This window comes from Balaenoptera acutorostrata, chromosome 2 (genome assembly GCF_949987535.1).
Source record: "Balaenoptera acutorostrata chromosome 2, mBalAcu1.1, whole genome shotgun sequence".
Taxonomy (NCBI): domain Eukaryota; kingdom Metazoa; phylum Chordata; class Mammalia; order Artiodactyla; family Balaenopteridae; genus Balaenoptera; species Balaenoptera acutorostrata.
In genome coordinates this window covers 46,701,625-46,723,573 of record NC_080065.1, presented here as the reverse complement: position 1 = coordinate 46,723,573, position 21,949 = coordinate 46,701,625, and the positions used below count along the sequence as shown (strand labels likewise).

General features: G+C 39.4%; 2 protein-coding genes across 2 annotated transcripts in view; one reads left to right on the top strand and one right to left on the bottom strand.

Annotated features, from left to right (window-relative positions):
• ANKRD55 (ankyrin repeat domain 55) overlaps nt 1–21,949 on the top strand; it is a 92,979-nt gene that overhangs the window by 4,783 nt on the left and 66,247 nt on the right. The window lies entirely within an intron of this gene.
• Nucleotides 6,249–6,660, bottom strand: FAM104B (family with sequence similarity 104 member B). The gene is given in 2 exon segments (XM_028162155.1): nt 6,249–6,477; nt 6,524–6,660. Coding segments are annotated over 2 exon segments (366 nt in total).

Below are 21,949 nucleotides of genomic sequence, written 5' to 3'. Positions count from 1 at the left end.
GGGAAGAGTCCTTCCTCGTCTCCTCCAGCTTCTAACTGCTGTGGCTTCATCACCCCAATCCGCCTCCATCTTCACATGGCCTTTTCCTCTGCATGTGTGTCTGAGAACGCCCTCTGACTCTCTTATAACAATACATGTGCTTGCATTTAGGGCCCACCCAGATACGCCAGGATACGCTTCTACTCTCAAAATCCTTAACTCAGTCTTTCAACATGTGAGGTGCTATGCACTCTTTTGCCATATGAGGTCATAGTCACAGGTCCCAGGGACTAGGGCATGGATATACCTTCAAGGCCACCATTCAGCCTGCTACTTGGCATGAAAAAAGGTCAGATCTCAAGTTCCTTCTCAGAGGTATACAGCCTCATCGCTGGGTTTTTGGTAAAATCCATTCTCATTTAAGTCGGAAGAAAGGTTGGCATTTGGGAGGTGGGATGGAAAGGCCATAAGATAAAATGGCAAAACTGAGGTTCAAGCCTAAACCTGCCTGACTTCCAAACCCATCTTTTTTCTACTGCAACACTCTTCCTTGATCAACCATACATTTTAATGAAGAAATAAGACATTAACAAAAATTTAAATTAATGAAGCATATATTTTTACAATCAAGCTGTTATCCCTTGTATTGTGGATTTTTAAAGCTCCCACGTGCAGATGTGCTGGTTTTAATTTCCAACTTTTCATCCAAAATGGGAACGCCAAACAAAAAGAATTTAGAGTGCACAGATATGCACTTTGCTGAAAAAACAAAAGTTAAAATTCTGATGTGACAAAGGAAGAATGCCTCCAAAGGAAGAATAAGCAAATTTTCAAAGGGGTTTGGGAAGAGAGTAGAGAAAAGGCAGGCAAAGGAGACAGGAAAGGGAGGGGATGATTTGGGCTCAGCTGATTTTAGGCACAGACCTTGAATGGGATGAAACCCAGGAACACTGAGGAGAATTCTGTGCTTGATTTTCAGATTGATGGTCCAGATACAGGAAGATTAGCTGGCAGGTGACCATTCCAGAGGTTCAGAAGCAGATTATCTGTTGCCTGTGGGAAAATGCTCAGCCTTCTCCCTCTCTTGGTCGAGAAAGAGGAACAGAGGGAAGAAGTAACAGGAGAAGAATCCTTTTTCCAATTTTCTTGCCCACTCAAGACCTAACCCAGGCAAACACGTTGACTGGAAGCCTGCCCCTCCCCCTCCTCTGCCTCCTTCTTTGTGTTCTTTGTCCTCTTTCCGGCACACAGGAACTTCCCTTCCATCAGCCAACTCCTGGGAAAGGTTGTGACACACCAATCCACTCCCGGCCCCTCTTCTGGACCTAGCTAGAGGGAAGCCCCTGACCGATCTTATCCAAACAATTACCATTCACTGCCTTAGAGAACCGTGAAACCGAAAGTGATTCAGTGGATTGGGGTTGAGGGGAGTGGTGTCGTTGTCAGCATTCTTCACCATAGGACAGCCATAGTGTCCTCGGGAATGGGGCCTCTTGCCTGACTATGCATCGCAAGAAGGAGAATCTGGGAGTGGTACGCAGAGGGAATGAAGGCCCACCTGGTGAACCAGATCTCCTGAATCAACCCTGATGTTATGTCCCACAACTCGGCTAGATCAACTTCAGAAGGCAAATCCTCAACTTAGCCCCTTGTCTGGAAGTCAGCTGGGTCGCCACCCTGAGCTTTTCCTACCATCTCTATTCATTAACTCCATATTTCTTCAGTAATTATTAAACAACTGTGTTGATTAACTGATATCCATAGATTTTCCCTTTGAGGCAACCATTTGGATGCAAGGATATTTTAATGGAGCCTAAAGGAAGAACCACTAAACTTGTAGCTATTTTTATTCCCAAACACGTAGAAAAACAAACCTCTCACCCATCCACAAATACAGGACAAGGTGAGGAGGTGACGGTCTAGATGCACTGAGGCCCAAGGTTGGTGTAAAAGATGGGTAAGCCTAAGTGTAAAAGATTGTAAGCCTAATAAATAGGTCTGTGTGCTTAATAAGGGCCCTAAATTTGTTTCCTCTATGTAAAGTTTTAAAATGTCAGTTGCTGATTGATGAGGCCACTCTTGTTTTATTGGGTCCATTGGGGGAAGAAGTGAAGGGACAATGTTCCAGTCTACATGGGAACTATTTCCATTTCTAAAAGTATCCTCAGAATTTAAATATATACACATATAACATTTAATAGCATTCTAATGCTTTTTTAACTTTTTGTTTGAAAATAATTTCAAACTTAAAGAAACATTGTAAGATCAGTATAAAGAACACTGTCTTTTACCCAGATTCACCTGTTAACATTTTACCCCATTTGCTTTATTGTTAGCTTTCTCTGTGTCCATCTCTACATCTCTGTCTTTGTATCTCTCTGTTTCTCTATCTCTCTCTCTGCCTCTTTCTCTATATGTATGTATGTATATGCTTATTTGTGTTTGTGTGTGTGTGTGTATACATGTGTATGTACTTTTATCTCATCTGCCTGCATTCCAATTTTGTCTATTGATCCAATAATGTCTTTTATAGCACTTTACCCCCAGTACAGGATCCAGTCTAGGATTAGGTACTACATTTAGTTATCAGGCCTCTTTAGTCTCCTTTAACCTGGAACATTTCTTTAGACTTTCTTTGTCTTTTATGACATTGACAGTTTTGAACTTACAGTCTCTCTCTTTTTTTAATACCAAGTTCCTCCTTATGGGTTTGTCTGACGCTCCCTCACAACTAGATTTAGATTATGCATTCCCAGCCAGAACACCACATGGGCGATGTATCCATCTCAGGTTATCACAATACGGTTTAAATTCTTTTAGATGGTAATTTGATGTTACAGGTGTTGCACTATTAGATATCAACTGGTTCTTACAGAGTTTTTTAAGTACTGGGGTTTCTTTCTAAATGTAAAATTAGCATCACCTTCTTCAAAATATTCAAGCAATACAAAAAAGAATTCAGTATAGAAAGTGTTGTATTCTCTTAACTAGCAAAGGGCTCTGTTCTTCAGAGTCTCTTAGCCCCAGCCTGTTCCCAGCTTCTCGGCTGCCAAGATAGACCCTAGCAACTCAACCTCCATGCGGGGATGGGGAGTAGCTTCCAAATGGAAACAGAGGAGATCAGGCCAAGAATTGTAACCGGTAGTAATAATCAGAAGAAGAGCGATAACTCTGGTTTATTAAGCAGCTCCCATTTATTAAGCCAGACACTGTGCAAAACGTTCACTCCTATCATCTCACTGGATCCTCAACACAGCCTGTCAGATAGATTCCATTTCTAGTCCATCTGAGGTTACATGACTTATCCAAGGCCACACAGGACAAAGGCAAAGCTCCCATTTTTAACTCTGGTTTCTAACCCCCAAGCCCTCCTCACACTCCTGTTCACCATGAAGTTATACTTTCTGGATTCTTATAACCCACCTCATCAACCCCTTCATGACTCCTAGCACAAAGGAAAATACAGGTGACGGCAGCTAGGTTTGCTCAAGTCTCCCCAGGGCTGAGCTTCCATTTGCAATGAGTTCTGCCCAGTAGGCTCAGCTTAGTGACAGGCTGACCTCTTCCATGGTAGTAGATCCAGTCTCCATGGCAACCTGCCTTTAGAGCAAAGAAAGACACCAGACTCCTAGGAGGAGGAGGAGGAAGCTAAAAGGGTAGGATCACACTGGAATTCGACCTGTGGAACTGATGTGATGGGAATTGGGAACTTGTAAGGTCAGGGCTTGGCTTCCACCACAGAAGCTTCTGAAGCCAGGTTCTTTATCATTTTCCTACTCAACCTATTTGTTCTGTGCAGCAACAGGTTAACATTTCTCCAAGAGACATTTCAGAGGGCCGCAACCCTGTAATCAAGGTCACAAATAAATAGCAATTGATAAAGAGGAAAGAGAATTATTTTAACCTTGACATCCTAAGCTTTGATCCTGGGTGACCCCAAGATCATTCCTCTGTTCTCTAACTCACAACAGTAAATCAGAACACAGTTTGGTGTTCAAAAAAAACCAGAAACAACAACAACAAAAACAAAAACACCTTACTTTTAAGAATCATGAGAGGAACACCTGAAATTCATCTGAAATGACATTTTTATCCTTCTTACTTAGTGCTATTCAAGTCAGCTGACTCAGCACGACCACCACGGAGAGGTCTCGGGATGGGCTCACAGCTGTCTGCTTTCAGGTGGTCACTGCAGAAACCAGTCCAGATCCTGGAAGTGTTTTGTCTTAGAATAGTAGTAACTTGTAGAATTGAAAGGAACTCAGTGAACGTGTAATCCAGCTCCCTCACTTTTTACATGTGAACACTGAAACAGAGGGGTTAGCGGTGGTACAGTGTACTGGACTGTAATGGCCACTGGAGTCAATTCAAGTCCCAATGCTGCCACTCTTTTTACCGACCCTTTCCAGTCAGGCCCCAGCATCGGTCCTTCTGCCGGTGTCATTGGAACCAACAGAATGAGCCTGAGTTTGGTTCACAAGTAAAGGGGAGTTTTCTTCTTTGCTCAAAGAATGGAGAGACGCGAGCTCATTCTCTAGAGGACACGCTGTCCTCACAGGCTGTGGGCGGGGCTGCTTTATAGGATCTCCTGGGGGGCGGGGGGAGGGGGCGGGGGGAGGAGGCGGGGGGGCGGAGCTCTCCCAGGGCAGGCGCAGCCGTACCGCTCAGGCTCCAGAGCGCAGCCCCGGAGCAGCGTCTCTGCCCACGGCCCGCGGCCATCTTGAATTGAGGCGGTGTGTGCAGCGGCGCTTCTGCCCGCGCCCAGAGCTGAGGTGTCTGGCACGGGCTCTTCACACGAGGAGGAGCTCTGGTCTGAAGTGCCAAGTACCAGTCCGAGGCCTCTGCACGCGGCTCCCGGTGAGCAAGTGAAACCAGACTAATCACAAAGGAAAAAGAAAAAAGGTTCGACTGTATTTTATTACCCAGATTCTATTTTTCCATGAATTGTTAGTGGGCTATGCTGGTGACGCTTCCTGTGTGACCCAGCTGTTTAACATCTCTATACCTCACTTTCCTACCTTGTAAATTAAGATGGTGCTATTACAAAGGATTGTTTATAAAGATTGAATTAAGGAATACATGCAAAGTACCTGCAACCACTGCTGGCCCATAGTAATCACTCGGTAACTGCTAGAGGGCGTTATAGGTTTGTTATAAAGATGGTTATAACACTCTTCAGAGGATGGTTAGAAAGATTCAATGACATAATACATACAAAGCGCTTGGAACCATGCCTGGCCCAGAGTAACCACTTAGCAAGTGCTAGTGATTCTTATAGATGACTTACCTAAGGTCCTGTGGACAACCGGTCTTCCCTGGTCAAGAGAACATCCATCCCTCAAGTTACCTCCCCCCCTGTAATGAATTCATAGCACAGCACTCCTTTTTAAAATTTTATTTTTTAATTTTTTGTACAATTTTTAAAGGTTAATTTCCATTTACAGTTATTACAAAATATTGTCTATATTCCCCATGTGTGCAGTATATCCTTGAGCCTATCTTATATCCAATAGTTTGTACCTCCTACTGCCCCGCTCCTCCCCACCACCACCCCACTGTTAATCACTAGTTTGTTCTCTATACCTATGAGTCTGCTTCTTTTTTGTTGTATTCACTAGTTTGTTGTATTTTTTAGATTCCACATATAAGTGATATCATACTGTCTTTCTCTGTCTGACTTATTTCACTTAGCATAATGCCTTCCAACTCCATCCATGTTGCTGCAAATGTCAACATTTCATTCCTTTTTATGGCTGAGTAGTATTCCATTGTATATATACACCACATCCTCTTTATCCATTCATCTGTTGACAGACACTTAGGTTGCTTCTATATCTTGGCAATTGTAAATAATGCTGCTATGAACATTGGGGTACATGTAGCTTTTTGAATTAGTGTTTTTGTTATATTCGGATATAAACCCAGGAGTGGAATTGCTTGGTCATATGGTAACCCTGTTTTTAGTTTTTTGAGAAACCTCCATACAGTTTTTCACAGTGGCTGCACCAATTTACATTCCCACCAACAGTGCAGGTGGGTTTCCTTTTCTCTACATCCTTGACAACATTTGTTATTTGTGTTCTTTTTGACGATGGCCATTCTGGCAGGTGTGAGGTGATGTCTCATTGTGGTTTTGATTTGCATTCCCTGATGATTAGCGATGTTGAGCATCTTTTCTTTTGTGTGTGTGTGTGTGTGTGTGTGTGTGTGTGTGTGTGCAATCGCTTTTATAAACAAATTTTAGGCTGGAACAAGGAGCTCCTGGTTCATCATGTTGGAGATTGTCCTTGCTGCTATAGGCTGTTGAAGTGTGCCTCCCTTATGATCTGGTTGATGTGGGAATAAGGACCTTGGCATAGCACATACCCCTCATATAAGGACTGAAGGGTACTCTTGTTGAGTTCAGCAATGATCTGGTTTAAGCTGCTTTCTGATCCAATTACTCTCTCTGGGGAATTAACACTGCTGCTCCTGTCATTATCATTGCTTGAACATGCACACACTTTGGTTCCTCTTAGTGGTTCCTTCCTTATTGTTTTTCATTGCATCCTGAGACTCCTGAAAAACAGGGTTTCTCTTACTCCTTTTGGACTGGGGAGAATGGTGATTGTCCTCTTTATTATCATTCCTTCTTCTTTTCTGCTTATTGTTCAGTGACTGTGTTTCTAATTCCAATAGCATGTCGGTAATTGGGTCTACATTCATATTTAGGACAGAGAATACACTAGTACTGGCCGAAGTGGCCCTGGCAATATTGGCTGAAGAAGCAAAGCAGGATGACGGTGAGGACCAGAGATGGACCAGTACAGGCCAAAGTTGCCCTGTAAAAACATTCTGGCATGGCATACCTCCCTAGTCCTGGCCCCAAAACTCTAGAAACCTTGAGTATCTTTTCATGTACCTGTTGGCCATCTGCATTTCCTTTTTGGAAAAATGTCTATTCAGTTCTTCTGCTCTTTTTTTTTTATTATTTTGGCTGCATTGGGTCTTCGTTGCTGTGTGCGGCCTTTCTCTAGTTGCAGTGAGTGGGGGCTACTCTTCATTGCGGTGCACGTGCTTCTCATTGCAGTGGCTTCTCTCGTTGCAGAGCACAGGCTCTAGGCACTTGGGCTTCAGTAGTTGTGGCACGCAGGCTCAGTAGTTGTGGCGCATGGGCTTAGTTGCTCCGCAGCATGCAGGATCTTCCTGGACCAGGGCTTGAACCCATGTCCCCTGCATTGGCAGGCGGATTCTTAACCACTGCGCCATCAGGGAAGTCCCTCTGCCCATTTTTTAATCAGATTTTTTTTGTTGTTGTTGAGTTATATGAACTATTTATATATGTTGGATATTAATCCCTTATCAGTCATATCATTTGCAAATATTTTCTCCCATTCAGTAGGTTGTCTTCATTTTGTTGATGGTTTCCTTTGCTGTGCAAAGCTTTGAAGTTTAATTAGGTCCCATTTGTTTATTTTTGCTTTTATTTCCTTTACTTTAGGAGACCGATCCAAAAAAATATTGCTGTGATTTATGTCAAAGGGTGTTCTGCCGATGTTTTCCTTTAGGAGTTTTATAGTATCTGGTCTCACATTTAGGTCTTTAATCCATTTTGAGTTTACTTTTGTATACGGTGTTAGAGAATGTTCTGATTTCATTCTTTTACATGTAGCTGTCCAGTTTTCCCAGCACCACTTATTGAAGAGACTGTCTTTTTTCTCCATTGTATATTCTTGCCTCCTTTGTCATAGATTAATTGACCATAAGTGTATGGGTTTATTTCTGAGCTCTATATTCTTTTTTTTTTTTTTTTGGCTGCGTTGGGTCTTTGTTGCTGCGCGGGCTTTCTCTAGTTGCAGTGACCGGGGGCTACTCTTGGTTGCAGTGCACAGGCTTCTTATTGCAGTGGCTTCTCTTGTTGCGGAGCACGGGCTCTAGGCGTGCGGGCTTCAGTAGTTGTGGCACGCAGGCTCAGTAGTTGTGGCTCACGGGCTCTAGAACACAGGCTCAGTAGTTGTGGTGCATAGGCTTAGTTGCTCCGCGGCATGTGGGATCTTCCTGGACCAGGGCTCAAACCCGTGTCCCCTGCATTGGCAGGTGGATTCTTAACCACTGCACCACCAGGGAAGTCCCACCTGGGCTCTATATTCTGTTCCATTGATCTGGGTGTCTGTTTTTGATAGCACTGCTTTTTGTTTGGAAATTGGAAGGGGCAGAATTTGCCTAGCAAGAAAACCACATCAGAAATAAAATAATTCCCAGAAAAGCTCACAGGTCTTGGAGAACTTCTACTTTCCCTTTCCTCTTTTTCTGGAGTTCTGTCCTCTCAGTCTGAGACTTGCCTTGTAGATATAACTCATCCCATTGCTTAAAAGCCAGGCTACCTTTAGCTTCCACTTTCCATGCTAGTGCCAGGCAGGTTTCTAGACTTTCTGTGCTGTTCTAGGAATCGATCTAGTCTTGAAGCACAATCTTACTTTTTAAATTATTATAGTTTCATAATGTTTTACGATTTGATAGAGAAATCCTCCTTCAATACTTTTTTCAATTTTTGGGGGGTTTCTTTTTCAATTTTTTTTTCCTCTTTTTGTTTGTTTTTGCTTTTGGTGTAGTAATACATTCACACAATTTCAAGGTATAAAACAATGTACAGTGAAAAAATCTCCCTTCACACCAACCCCTCCAGCCATCCAAATCCCCTCCTGGAAGCAAAACAATGTAAGCAGTTTCTTATATATCCTTACAAAGAGATTCTAGGTATAGATAAGCAAATACTTAAGTATATTCTTTTTTTTCTTCTTTAAAGCATAAATTTATCCATTTGTTTTTACAAATGAAAGTCAATATCATTTTTCTGAGCCCACAGCCCCAAAAAACTGTTGGAACTTTCACTGAAATGACATTAAACTTAAAAATGAATCTGTATAATAATTAAAATTAGTTATACTATTTAGTTCTCCTGTCTGGAAACACGGCATGTATCTTCATGAATCCAACTCTTTTCTTAGTTCCTTATTTAGATTCTGAATATTTATTACTGGGTATTTTATATTTTCATTTTAGTGAGTTATTTTCAATGTAAGGAGGAGTTAGTTTCTTCATATTATTTAATATAGAAGAACTATTTAGTTTCATACTTAATTTTAAGTCTGGCTAGCTTATTAATTCTAATGGTTCTGTGGTTAATTCTCTTGTGCCATCCTGGTGCACAGGATGAAACCAGATGGACTGGTTTCAAATCCTGCTCTGCCATTTAATAGCTGTACAACTTAGGGGAAATTATTAAACATCTCTGTGCTTCAATTCCCTCATCTGTAAATAGGGTAAAGATACTACCTACTCATAAAATTGTTGAAATAAATAAATAGCTTAATTCAAAAGAAACTGTTAGGACAGTGCAAAGAACACAAGTAAAAGTTAGCTTTGATTAAACTTTGATAATTTTGCTCTTCCTTTATGATTATTATCTCATTTCTTTTTGCTTCATATATTACTGCATTAGATAAAATTTGTCTTCTTTCTTTCCCTATTTTTTCACTATTAGGTGTGGTTTTTTTTAAGGAACAGATACCAAATTTTATTAAATGCCTTTCTATTCTTTATTCATATAATCATATATTTCCCCTTTGTTCTACTGATGTGATATATTTTTTTAATAGACACTGGAAAATCAAAACATCTATATTCTAGAATAAACTCTGTTCAGTCATGGTGTATTATTCTTTCAATATCCAACTTAATCTGATCTCACAGAATTTAATTTAAAACTTAGAACTCTGAGTTTACAAATTGGGTCCATCTATAGGTGCCTGTAGGCACATGTCTTTAGCAGTTTATGCTAGCCTTAGAAAATAAATTAGAAAAATTTCATTCTCTTTCTGTGCTTCAGTATGAGAGCTATTTGTTCCTTGGTTATTTGACATTTATCTTAATATTTTAAAAGAATTCGCTCAACCTCATATTAGAATCTTTATGCTGTTACCACTAACTTTAATTCGCTCCTTGGTGTACAAGCAGCTCCTCATAGATGCATTCCCAATTTTCAATTAATGTGTAGATTTTATTTTTGCTACAAATGAGTATAAACTCTAGCACAGTGATGTCTCTCCAGCAGAATGCTGAGCTGCACAGCTTGTGGAGAGTAGGATATAGGCTGCTGTGAGTAAGAGAGAATGGAATGTGGAATATTGTCCAGCACCAAGAAAGGTCACAGCTTCACTGGAATATATGAGGGCTTCGCCACCTGAGTGAATGGGCAGCGATAGACAGTAGTGCACATTGGTCAGAGGGTTGAATCTGAGGCCTGACAGCCTGCAGCCTTATCTGAGTTTCACCACTTACTAACTGTGTGACTTTGAGTAAGTCACTTTCCTGCCCTGTGCCTCAGTTTCCCCAGCCATAAAGTGGGAATAATTCTCGTAAGGTGAGAATTAAATGAGTTGATTTCTAGAAAGGTTTAGCACAGTACCTGGTGCATAAGAAGCGTGGCATAATTGTTGACCATAATTATGGTTGTTATTCAGACAGTGACAGAGACCCCCCAGAACAGTGGATGCTTTCATAGCTACTGGGAGACATTGTTGTGCCGTCAAAATGGTTGTATCGAACTTTTTGCTAACTTTAGGATTGTTCTGAGTTTAATTCCTTCAAATATGCTACCAAAAATTCTAGAATTCAAAACTGTGCAGGAAACACAAAAAAGCTGAGAACCTTGACTAGAGACAGACCACAAGACTCTACGGAATGTGGTTGAGGTGCACTTTGGCCACACTCCCACATTCATGCGTATACCGCTGCAGAGAAGTTAGTTCTGGCATCCATGCTTTCCAAGCCACAGTTGCAGTGAATGGGCTGTAGGAGGAGCCTCCTCCAAGGTGTTATTGAGTTGGTACTATATGATAAGGTTGCCCTTACAAATTAGTGAAGAAAAGGAGAATTATACAATATTTGGGGAAAGAAAGTAATTGTGGCACGCAAATATAAAGTTTAAAATTTCCATATTAATTACAGCTAAATGTTAACACATAAGTATAAGGTTCCACGGGCAATGAATCATAAGTGCAATATCCACAGATTTTGTTGGTTTATTTTTCAAAAACCAACAAAACAAACTGAGAACTTAAGTGGCAAACAGGGAAAAATAACTGCAGCATAGATAGCAGATGAAGAGTTAGTGTCCTTAATGTATATAGAGCTCTTTCAAATCAATTAGATAACGACAAATGCCTTGAAATAATATGTAAAGGATACCAACAAGTAATTCATGAAATGGCCATAAACATGTGAAAAAACTTCTCTCTTAGGAATAATAAAAGAAGTGACCATTAGAAATGATATACTCTTTTCCTTCTTTCACATCAGCATTATTTTTTAAAAAACAATAAATCACAGTGTCATTAAGAATGAGGTGAGGGCTTCCCTGGTGGCACAGTGGTTAAGAATCTGCCTGCCAATGCAGGGGACACGGGTTCGAGCCGTGGTCTGGGAAGATCCCACATGCCACGGAGCAACTAAGCCTGTGAGCCACAAGTACTGAGCCTGCGCATCTGGAGCCTGTGCTCCGCAACGGGAGAGGCCGCGACAGTGAGAGACCCGCGCATGGCGATGAAGAGTGGCCCCCACTTGCCACAACTGGAGAAAGCCCTCGCACAGAAAGGAAGACCCAAAACCGCCAAAAATAAATAAATAAATTAATTAATTAATTTTAAAAAAAACTTCCTATTTAAAAAAAAAAAAAAAAAAGAATGAGGTGAAATGTATGCTCTCAAGCCCTGCTTGGAGAGGGTGTGTTGGGTCAACCTTTCTGGAGGGCAATTTGACAAAGAGTCAAGTCTATTGATTCCCAAGTTCATTTCTAGGAATGTGTCCAAAGGAAATAAAGATGCACAGAAACACATATATGCAAGAATGTTATAGCATTATTTGGAATAGCTACAGGATTAATAATTCCCCCCAAAAGAGAAACAATTTAAATGTTCAATAGTAAGAGAATGATTAAATCAGTTGTGCTAATTCCAGTCAATGGGATTTTATGCCACATTTTATAAATAACATTTTCAAATCTTACCTTATGGCATAGGAAAATATTTGTGATCCAATATTAAATGTTTGAAAAAGAGCAACAATCAAAATTATATGTACAGCATGATCTTTTTTTTGTAAAATGTAACTCCAGCACCATGCTAAGAACTATTAGTCACTGGTTGTTACAATATTAAAATACCTCTATATCCTCAGATCAATAGAGATTATTCCAACCACTCCCCAGGAACACACACAGCCCCCAGTCCAGCAGCTAAAAAGTTATCAACCCTGCTCCAGCTGTTAGGCCTGCCTCCAGTCTGATGGGGGACCTGACAAGCCAGTCATTAGATCCTTTTAATATTACCCTTCATCTGGTCCCTTATTGTGGGAGGGGAATTTGGAGTGGGAGGAGAAACAGAGATTCACTTAATAAATGAGTAGCAAAATGGCCTTAGTGTTAGCCAAACTCACATTGGATCTCAGAAAATTTCAGTCATTTTCTTCAAGTTCTATGACTGTATTCTCATCCATAGAAGATCACAGTGTGGGAGATTTGAGATTTGCATTGCTACCTTGGTCAGTGAATCCTACCCCACCAGCAGCCACTGGCCCCAAGCTTCAGCCACAGGCAGGAGTCTACTGTCCTAGGGCGCTACCCACCCCAAGCTACAGCACCTTCCAGAACTCCCTCCCTCCTGTTCTATGCCTCCTGACCTCACAGCTTTTTGCACCTTTTAACCATTATGCTTGCTCCTTAGGAACTTGCCTTCTCTTTTATACAGCCTTTGGGTTGGGTTACCACTTATTTTCAGCCATGTCCATTTTGAGTGCAGGATAGGGGGCAGGAGACAGTTTAGATTTTATAGGGGGAAGATGGAAAGGGCAGAGGCTCACAACTGCACATTCTGAAGCAACTAGATCTTTCAGGTTTCCAAGCTTCCCCTCCTGCTAGCACTTCTCCCCACTCCCATATTTACATTACACAGGCAGGTGGAGGAATGAGGGCTCCAGGATGGGTGGGAAGCAAGCCTATAAATCAAGTATATACAACATACCAACATCTTAATAGTGATTATCTTTGAGTATATATTTTCTTCTTATCTGTATCTTCATAATTTTTGTAATCCAAAATGAAATAACATGAAATGACGGATCAATTAAATCAAAATATCTGGGGTTAGCACTTAGGTATCAGGGGTTTTTTTTTTTTTTTGGTTTTTGGTTTTTATCTCCCGAGATGGTTCTAATGTTTAGCCAGTGTTGAGACCCAGGGATGTAGTCAACCTTATTTTACAAAATAGAGAACTGAACCCAGAGTGGTTCATAGTAATACACTTGGCTAATATTTCTGTTGTTCAAAAAGAAAGTTCTTTATGAGATTCAGATTTAATTGAGAAGTCATTTCTGTTGTCACCTTTTTTTTTTGCATTTTTTAAATTGAAGTATAGTTGATTTACAATGTTGTGTTCATTTCTGCTGTACAGCAGAGACTCAGTTATATGTACATATACATTCTTTTTATATCCTTTTCCATTATGGTTTATCTCAGGATATTGAATATAGTTCCCTGTGCTATACAGTAGGACCTTGTTGTTATCCATTCTATATGTAATAGGTTGCATCCACTAACCCCAAACTCCCAGTCCATCCCTGCCCCTCTCCCCCACCCCCCTTGGCAACCACAAGTGTGTTCTCTATGTCTGTGAGTCCGTTTCTGTTTTGTAGGTAAGTTCATTTGTGTCATATTTTAGATTCCACATGTAAGTAATATCATATGGTATTTGTCTTTCTCTTTCTGACTTACTTAGTATGATAATCTCTAGTTGCATCTGTGTTGCTACAAATGGCATCTTTATCCATTCATCTGTCCATGGACATTTAGGTTGTTTCCATGTCTTGGCTATTGTGAAAAGTGCTGCTTTGAACATAGTGGTGAATATATCTTTTTTGAATTATAGTTTTGTCCAGATATATGCTCAGGAGTGGGATTGTTGTATCCTATGGTAATTCTATGTTTAGTTTTCTGAGGAACCTCCATACTGTTTTCCATAGTGGCTCCACCAATTTACATTCCCACCAACAGGGTAGGAGGTTTTCCTTTTCTCCACACCCTCTCCAGCAATTGTTATTTGTAGACTTTTTAGTGATGGCCATTCTGATCAGTGTGAGGTGATACCTCATAGTTTTGATTTGCATTTCTCTAATAATTAGCGATGTTGAGCATCTTTTCATGTGCCTATTGGCCATCTGTATGTCTTCTTCAGAGAAATGTCTATTTAAGTCTTCAACCCATTTTTTGGTTGGGTTGTTTGGTTTTTTGTTGTTGAGTTGTATGAGCTGTTTGTATATTTTGGAAATTAAGCCCTTGTTGGTTGCACTGTTCGCAAATATGTTCTCCTATTCCATAGGTTGTCTTCTCATTTTGTTTATGGTTTCCTTTGCTGTGTTGTCACTGTTTTAGACCTCACAATATTACATACTCACAGCTCTGATGATACAGTTTAAATCAGCCTTACTTAACCATATATCCATAATCTATGAGAGTTGAGGGAAGCTATTCATTTACTTCAACTCTACTTGAAATGCTAGTGATATGCCTTATGAAATTATTTAAAGGAACAGAAGACTCTTTCTTCTATCACTTTTCCTAATTCTATTCCCAAGGATTGAAAAGAATGAGACTTCATTTCGTATATGTATTCTTCAATTTGCCAGTTGGAAAAGAATATGCTAATTAAATCAATAAACATATTTATCAAGTATCTACAATGTATCCAACACTACTCTAACTTCTACTATCTAATGTTCGAGATTTTTTTTTCTGCAAAGAAAGCAAAGCCATACTGCCAGAATTCTAGTGGGGTCATGTGAAGGGTGATTATTCACCAGGTTGGGTTTTATTCTGTACCTTTTATAAAGCAACAACTCCAGTATAGTAAGAAGGGATTCCATTTCAATTACCTTGAGGAACCCATGAGACAGTCATGAAGAGGGAGAAAACAGAGTCAAGACAATGAAGACAGCCATGGAAGCCCAGCTGACAGGATGACTACAAAAGGAGAGATGCAAATCTAAAGGACTACAGAGAGATAGATTGGTTCAATCTCTGACACTTGGACAAGCCACCCAAATTGCATTTGTTTTCTTAAACTATTTTCAGGTGATCAAGGCACTTGGGGCAGTTTTACAAGTGGCCACAGTGGAGGGCCACTAGGAAGGATACCTTTTAAAGGACTCGAGGAAAACCCACTTCTCCAAATCCTTTTCAGCACAACAGTCATTGTTCATCAACAATAGGTGATTCATTATTTGGTTCTACACAGATAGGAGAAAGACACATAGAATATTAATCACAGAAGGAACCTTAGAGGTCAACCTTCTACTCAATACAGACATCTCCTCGAGAGCATCCCGAGATATGCTTGATCAGAACCTGCTTAGACATGGGTAGTGATGAGGAGCACACAGCTCACAATATAATCCCTTCTAGTTCTGAACAGCTCTAGTTATTAAAAATCTTAATTATTCCAATTTCTATCCACCAATACTAGTTCTTCCCTCTGGATCTACAGAAAACAATCCTAAACTCTCTTCCATCTTTTCCAACAGCAGTCATGTCCAACTAAGTCTACTCTTCTGCAAACTAAACAAACCCCGCTTCTTCACCTATTCCTCTCCTTCCAGAGTCCCCAGTTAAAATGGCAAATTCCTGACATGAACACTTCCCATTTCTTAAAAGTGAAAGAGGTGGGTGGTGTCATACATTTGATCAAGAAGAAAGTAAGGAAGATCAAAGGAACAGTGTTCAAAATAACGCTTGGCTTACTTTTTAATTTCCAAAGACTGGCTAGGCTAGCATAGTCCTTCATAAAATCATTTAAGATTTATACTTGCCTACTTACCAAAGAACTTCTTGACACAATATTTTTAACATCAAGGAGATTTCCACAAGACTCCAATGGGTGAGAAAGCTATTGAACATGAATACTACATCAGTCAGTCAGTCCATTTATTGCACACATACTAAAGGTCCTATGCATTGAAGATTGAGTTCTTTTTAAGAATTAGTGTTATTAAAATGAAAGTTCATTTTATGAAAATGCACTCTAGGGAGGCATCGTCACTGAAGTTTAACACAGACATGTTTCTTAGAACAGCAGATTCCATTTCCCAGCACTATCCCCTACCCTGTGTCCAGTAGAGATGCGAGCCATGGAATGTCATTCACAGGTCAGAAGAGTCACCCCGAGGAACACAGTGATGCTGAGATTCAAAGAAATACAGCATGTGTTTATGTTGCATCACAAGTTTGGTTATGAAGAAAGGTCTGATTGTGGCCAGATACTTACCCTTGAGATAATACTGTTGCAAGACTTCCTCCCCACAGAATGAAATCCCTTCTTTTCCACTCCCACGGCATGAAGGTTGCTTTGAGTATTTGTTCTCAGCTGGCACATGCAGAAAGCTTGGAGCTATTTTTCTCTTTAAAATGTTAAAAAGAAACTCTTTTTCCTCCTCCCATATGACTGGCACTTTATAAAACACTCTTAAAGCCTCAGCCAGTACACCCTGAGGGACTGTAGGAGAAAACGCGAGAAATAGCAAAATGTTTCAGCTCACAAAATCTCTACAGCCTGCTGAGCAAGGCAAAGGGTCTCTTTAAGGGGAAAGAAGACAGAGGTTCCTATCTATGTCAAAGTAGTAATGGTGATAATGTATTATTGTTGACATACTTTGAATACTTTGTGCCAGGCATTGCACTTTATGTGGATGAACTCATTTAGCTCTCAGAACAACCCTGTGAGTTAAATACTCTTCTTACCCATTTGACAAGAGAAGAATGAGAATAGAGAGGTTAAGTAACTTGCCCAAGATCACACAGCTATCAGGAAATTGGCAGTGCTAGGATTCAAACTCTGGAGGCTGGGCTCTTACTATTTTTCTATATTGCTTGCATGTATGCATGCTTTGTATCATATGATGTATATGATGAGTCACATGAAACTAATTTGCTTTCAATGCCAGCCAACTGTATCAATGACCTTAAACTTGTTCCTACATGACCAGAGTGTTCCAAACTGGCTTTTAATTCTGTCCAGCAGAACTGGCACCATCCTGGCTCAGGGCCAAGGTCAAGGCCCAGAGAGACTCTTTATCACCAGTGGGTGGCAATATTGTTACATGGAGCCATCAGGGTGCAGTGAAGGCCTGGCATCTTCCCTAAAAGTGAAAAGACCTCACCACCTTATGGATAGATCATTCCAGGCAGCTCCCAAAACACAATTTCTCTACTGTCCCCAAAGCACCCAAGATAATCCTGAGGGAGGATAGAGTGATCTGGATTAGGAGAATGCCCAGGAACCTATTCGTTTAAATCATTCTTCCTCTTGTCCTGCCATAATATCCCTAGTATATCTCAATCATAAATTACATACTTCTTTTCCCATTAACGCATGTTTTTCTTAGGAACAGAGAGACTCTACAACGTTTGTACCTGCAGTTTCACTAGCCCATTGTAGATGTTTGTTAAGTAAATGGATAAATGAATAAATTTCAGTTCTTCAGATGCAATCAATTCCACTCCAAAAAACAATGTGAGAAATATCTGTGGAATCTTCTGTAGTTGCCCCAAATGAATCCAGACTTCACTAGTGACTCTAGGCTGCATTCAGCCACCCAAGGATTCTCAGAATAGAATGAACCAAAGAAATTCTCCCAAGACCCTCTGGTCTGGACTCTTGAAACTGCAGTACCCAATCTATCCTTACATTGACCTGGCTGTTCCACAACACGGTCTCAACTTAAGCAGAACAAATGCCAAGCTGACCGCTGGGTAATTTCAACAAAGTAGGCCCAGTAATTGATGCAGTCAAGGGCTTTCCCAAGGAACTCTGCAATAACCCAGAGACAGAACCACTATATGAAGGAACCCATATTTGTGTAAAATGTGAGAAGCTTTGAAGAAGGTCCTCTAATCTAAAACATTTCTAGCAGCCTGTCATATTTCTGCAATCCTACTATTAAAAAGTTGGGCCCTTGGAATTAAGTTGATAATTTATGACACATCCAGAAAACCGTTTACAAGGTTTTTAACCATGAAAAATGAGGGAAATAGATGATTTCCAAAAAGTCTATCCTTCCAATTTTTAGGTAAAAATTAATAAAAATTTAAAACATGTACCTGTTTTAAAAAAAAAATCTACTAGGGTATTTATAAAGGTCAGAATTTTTTAAATACATGTATGTTTTTCCTTTTTCAGCACTTTGTCAAGTATCAAGGACTTGTTTTCTCTATTACAGACACACATTAGGCTCTGTCTACCCTTCTAGTAGTAACACATTAATGTAAAGCTAGTAAGGCACCCTCCTCTCTCACCACTTAAAACTTGATTTATTTTGGTGATTATAAAAAGTATATAAATTCTTTGTAGAGAATTGGGAAAATATAGAAAGTACTGAATAATATCTAAAAAATTATCTCTATTGATGTTTGATGCATCGTCTTCTTGTCTTTTATATTTTTCATGTATACATATACATAGATAACTTTTTATAAAATATAATCTGCATCTGTTCACATTCTTCTTTCTTCCTTTTCCTTTATGTCTGTTTTCCATTCTCTCTACTTTCAGTCTCTCTCCCTTGGTGAATTTTAGAATTTTTCTTTATGCATCCATATATAAGTCTATCTGTTTAACTTTCACACAGTTAGAGAGGCAAAAGCCATTCAAACCATGCTCCTCCTCTAAAGATGAATAGAAAGAAAGATAAATAGATGATAAATAGATGGTAGATAGATAGATGATACCAGATAGATAGATAGGTAGATAGACAAAAATAGTAGATAGATAATAGATAGCGAGATGGATAAGGAAAGAAGGAAGGAGAGAAGGAAGAATTTATGTATTGTTTGTTTATGTAGATCTTCTGCATATCTTAAATGGTTTTGTGATCTTTGATAGAAAAAAATTTTTCTTGCCTCTATTTTTTAGATTCCACCGGGACCATCAATTATCCTTCTCCTCATTCTTGTTACTTCTTCTTCACCCTTCATCATTTCTACAGAAATTCTTTGCACTATCTTAAGTTTAGGCCTAATTATTTGCATTGATTACAATTTAAATTGACTGTTTCTATACAACTTCTATGGAAGCGCCTTCATTTCCTATTTCCTAATCACTCTGTAGTTTAGTATGGTATCTTAGGGTTAGAAGAAACCCTGAAATACATTCTGTTTTGCCTCACACATCTTCCCTTCCCCATACCTTGTGCTTCACTCTGTGTCTGAATTCCTTCTGCAACACACTCCCTTGGTGACCACCTAGCCAAGACTGGCATCTTTTTTTTTTTAAGATTTTTCTTTTTTTTTTGATGTGGGCTATTTTTAAAGTCTTTATTGAATTTGTTACACTAGTGCTTCTGTTTTATGTTTTGTTTTTTTGGCCGCGAGGCATGTGGGATCTTAGCTCCCTGACCAGGGATCGAACCCACAACCCCTGAATTAGAAGGCGAAGTCTTAACCACTGGACCACCAGGGAAGTCCCAAGATTGACATCTTTAATTACAGGAAGTTCACTACCTCTTGAGGAGACCTAGGACATTTTTACAGTTCTCTGATCATTAAAATACTCTTCTGTCATTCTCACCCACTGCTATTTCTAACTGCTGGAATTTCACATAAAAGTTTAACCATAAACTTGGCTAAAAGCTCTTTGAAAAATAATCCTGTTTACAGTAGCATCAAAGAGAATAAAATACTTAGGAATAAAATTAACCAAGAAGGCAAAAGACTTATACACTGAAAACTACAAAACATTGTTGAAAGAAATTAAAGAAGATACCGATAAATGGAAAGATGTCTTGTGTTTCATGGATTGAAAGACAATATTGTTAAGACGTCAATACTACCCAAAGAGATTTACAGATTTGATACAATCCCTAACAAAATCCCAATGATGTTTTTGCAGAAATATAAAAACCCATCCTAAAATTCATATGGAATTTCAAGGGACCCAGATAGCCAAAAAAAATCTTACAAAAGAAGAACAAAGTTGGAGGTCTCACACTTCCTGATTTCAAACCATACTACAAAGCTACAGCAATCAAAACAGTGTAGTACTGGCATAAAGACAAACATATAGATCCATGGAATAGAACTGGGAGTCTAGAAATAATCTCATATATCTATGGTCAACTTAGGGGGCAACTGAGGAGTCAACAAAGGTGCCAAGACCATTCAATGGGAGAAGAATTGTCTTTTCAGCAATAGTGCAGAAACAACTGGACAGCCACATGCAAAATGATGAAGTCAGACCCTTACCTTAACACCATCTACAAAAAATAACTCAAAATGGATCAACGATCTAATCATAAGACCTAAAACTATAAAACTCTTAGAAGAAAACATAGGGGGAAAGCTTCATGACATTGAATTTGGCAATAGAGTAAGTCCCCTACATACGAAGCTTCAAGTTGCAAACTTTCAAAAATGCAAATGTGAGTTTGCATGTCCAATCACGTAAGTTAGTTCATGTGTCTGGCTCACATTGTCACGTGTGTGCATCCTCTACAAGTGGTTGTGCTTTTGTGTACCATACAGTACTGTATAAAGTTTAGTAGTACAGCATCCTTACTGCAAGCCCAGGATGTCTGGAAGCAAGCGTAAAAGCAGTGGTGATGTAGCTGGTACTACTGTACTTTTCAAGGTACTGTACTATAAGATTAAAAATGTTTTCATTATTTTTTGTTTGTTTTTTATGTATTATTTGTGTGAAAAGTACTGTAAACCTATTACAGTACAGTACCATATAGCCAATTGTGTTTGTTGGATACCTAGGCTAATTTTGTTGGACTTAAAAACAAATTGGACTTACAAACACACTCTCAGAACAGAACTTGTTCATATGTAGGGGGCTTACTGTAATTTCTTAGATGTGATGTCAAAAGCACAGACAACAAAAGATAGACAAATTGAACTAAGTTCAAAGTTAAATGCTTTTATACATCGATACTATCAACAGAGCGATAAGGCAACCCACAGAATGGGAGAAAAAGTATACAAATTATATATCTAATATAGAGTTAATATCCAGAATATATAAAGAATTTCTACAACTTAACAGAAGAACAAACAACCCCAGTTAAAAATGGGCAAAGGACTTAGACATTTCTCCAAAGAAGGTATACAAATGGCCAAAAAGCACATGAAAAGATGCTCAGCATCACTAATCATAGGGAAATGCAAATCAAAACCACAAGATATCACTTCACACCCATTAAGCTAGCTATTATTACAACAAACAAACACAAGAAGCAAAAACAGGAAATAACAAGTGTTGGTAAGGACGTGGGGAAATTGGAACCCTTGTGCATTGTTGGTGAGAATATAAAATGTTGCAGCCACATTGGAAAACAGTACAGTGGTTCCTTAAAAAATTAAAAATAGAATTATCATGTGATCCAGCAATTTCACTTCTAAGTATATACTCGAAAGAGTCTGAAAGAGTTATTTGTATACCGATGTTTGCAGCAGCATTATTCACAATAGCCAAAAGGTGGAAACAACCCAAGTGTCCACCAGTAGATGAATGAATAAACAAAATGTGGTACATACATACAACAGATTATCATTCAACCTTTAAAAAGAAGGAAATTCTGACACATGCTACAATGTGGATGAATCTCGAGGACATTATGCTAAGTGAAATAAGCCAGTAACAAAAGGACAAATACTATTGATTCCACTTAAATGAGATATCTAGAGTGGTCAAATTCATAGAGACAGAAAATGGAATGGTGGTTTCCAGGAGATGGAGGGGAGGGAGGAATGGGGAGTTTTTTGTCTAATGGATACAGAGTTTGAGTTTTGGAAGCTGAAAAGAGTTCTGAAGCTGAATAGTGGTGATGGTTGCACAACAATGTGAATGTACATCAAGCCACTGAACTCTACACTTAAAAATGATTAAAA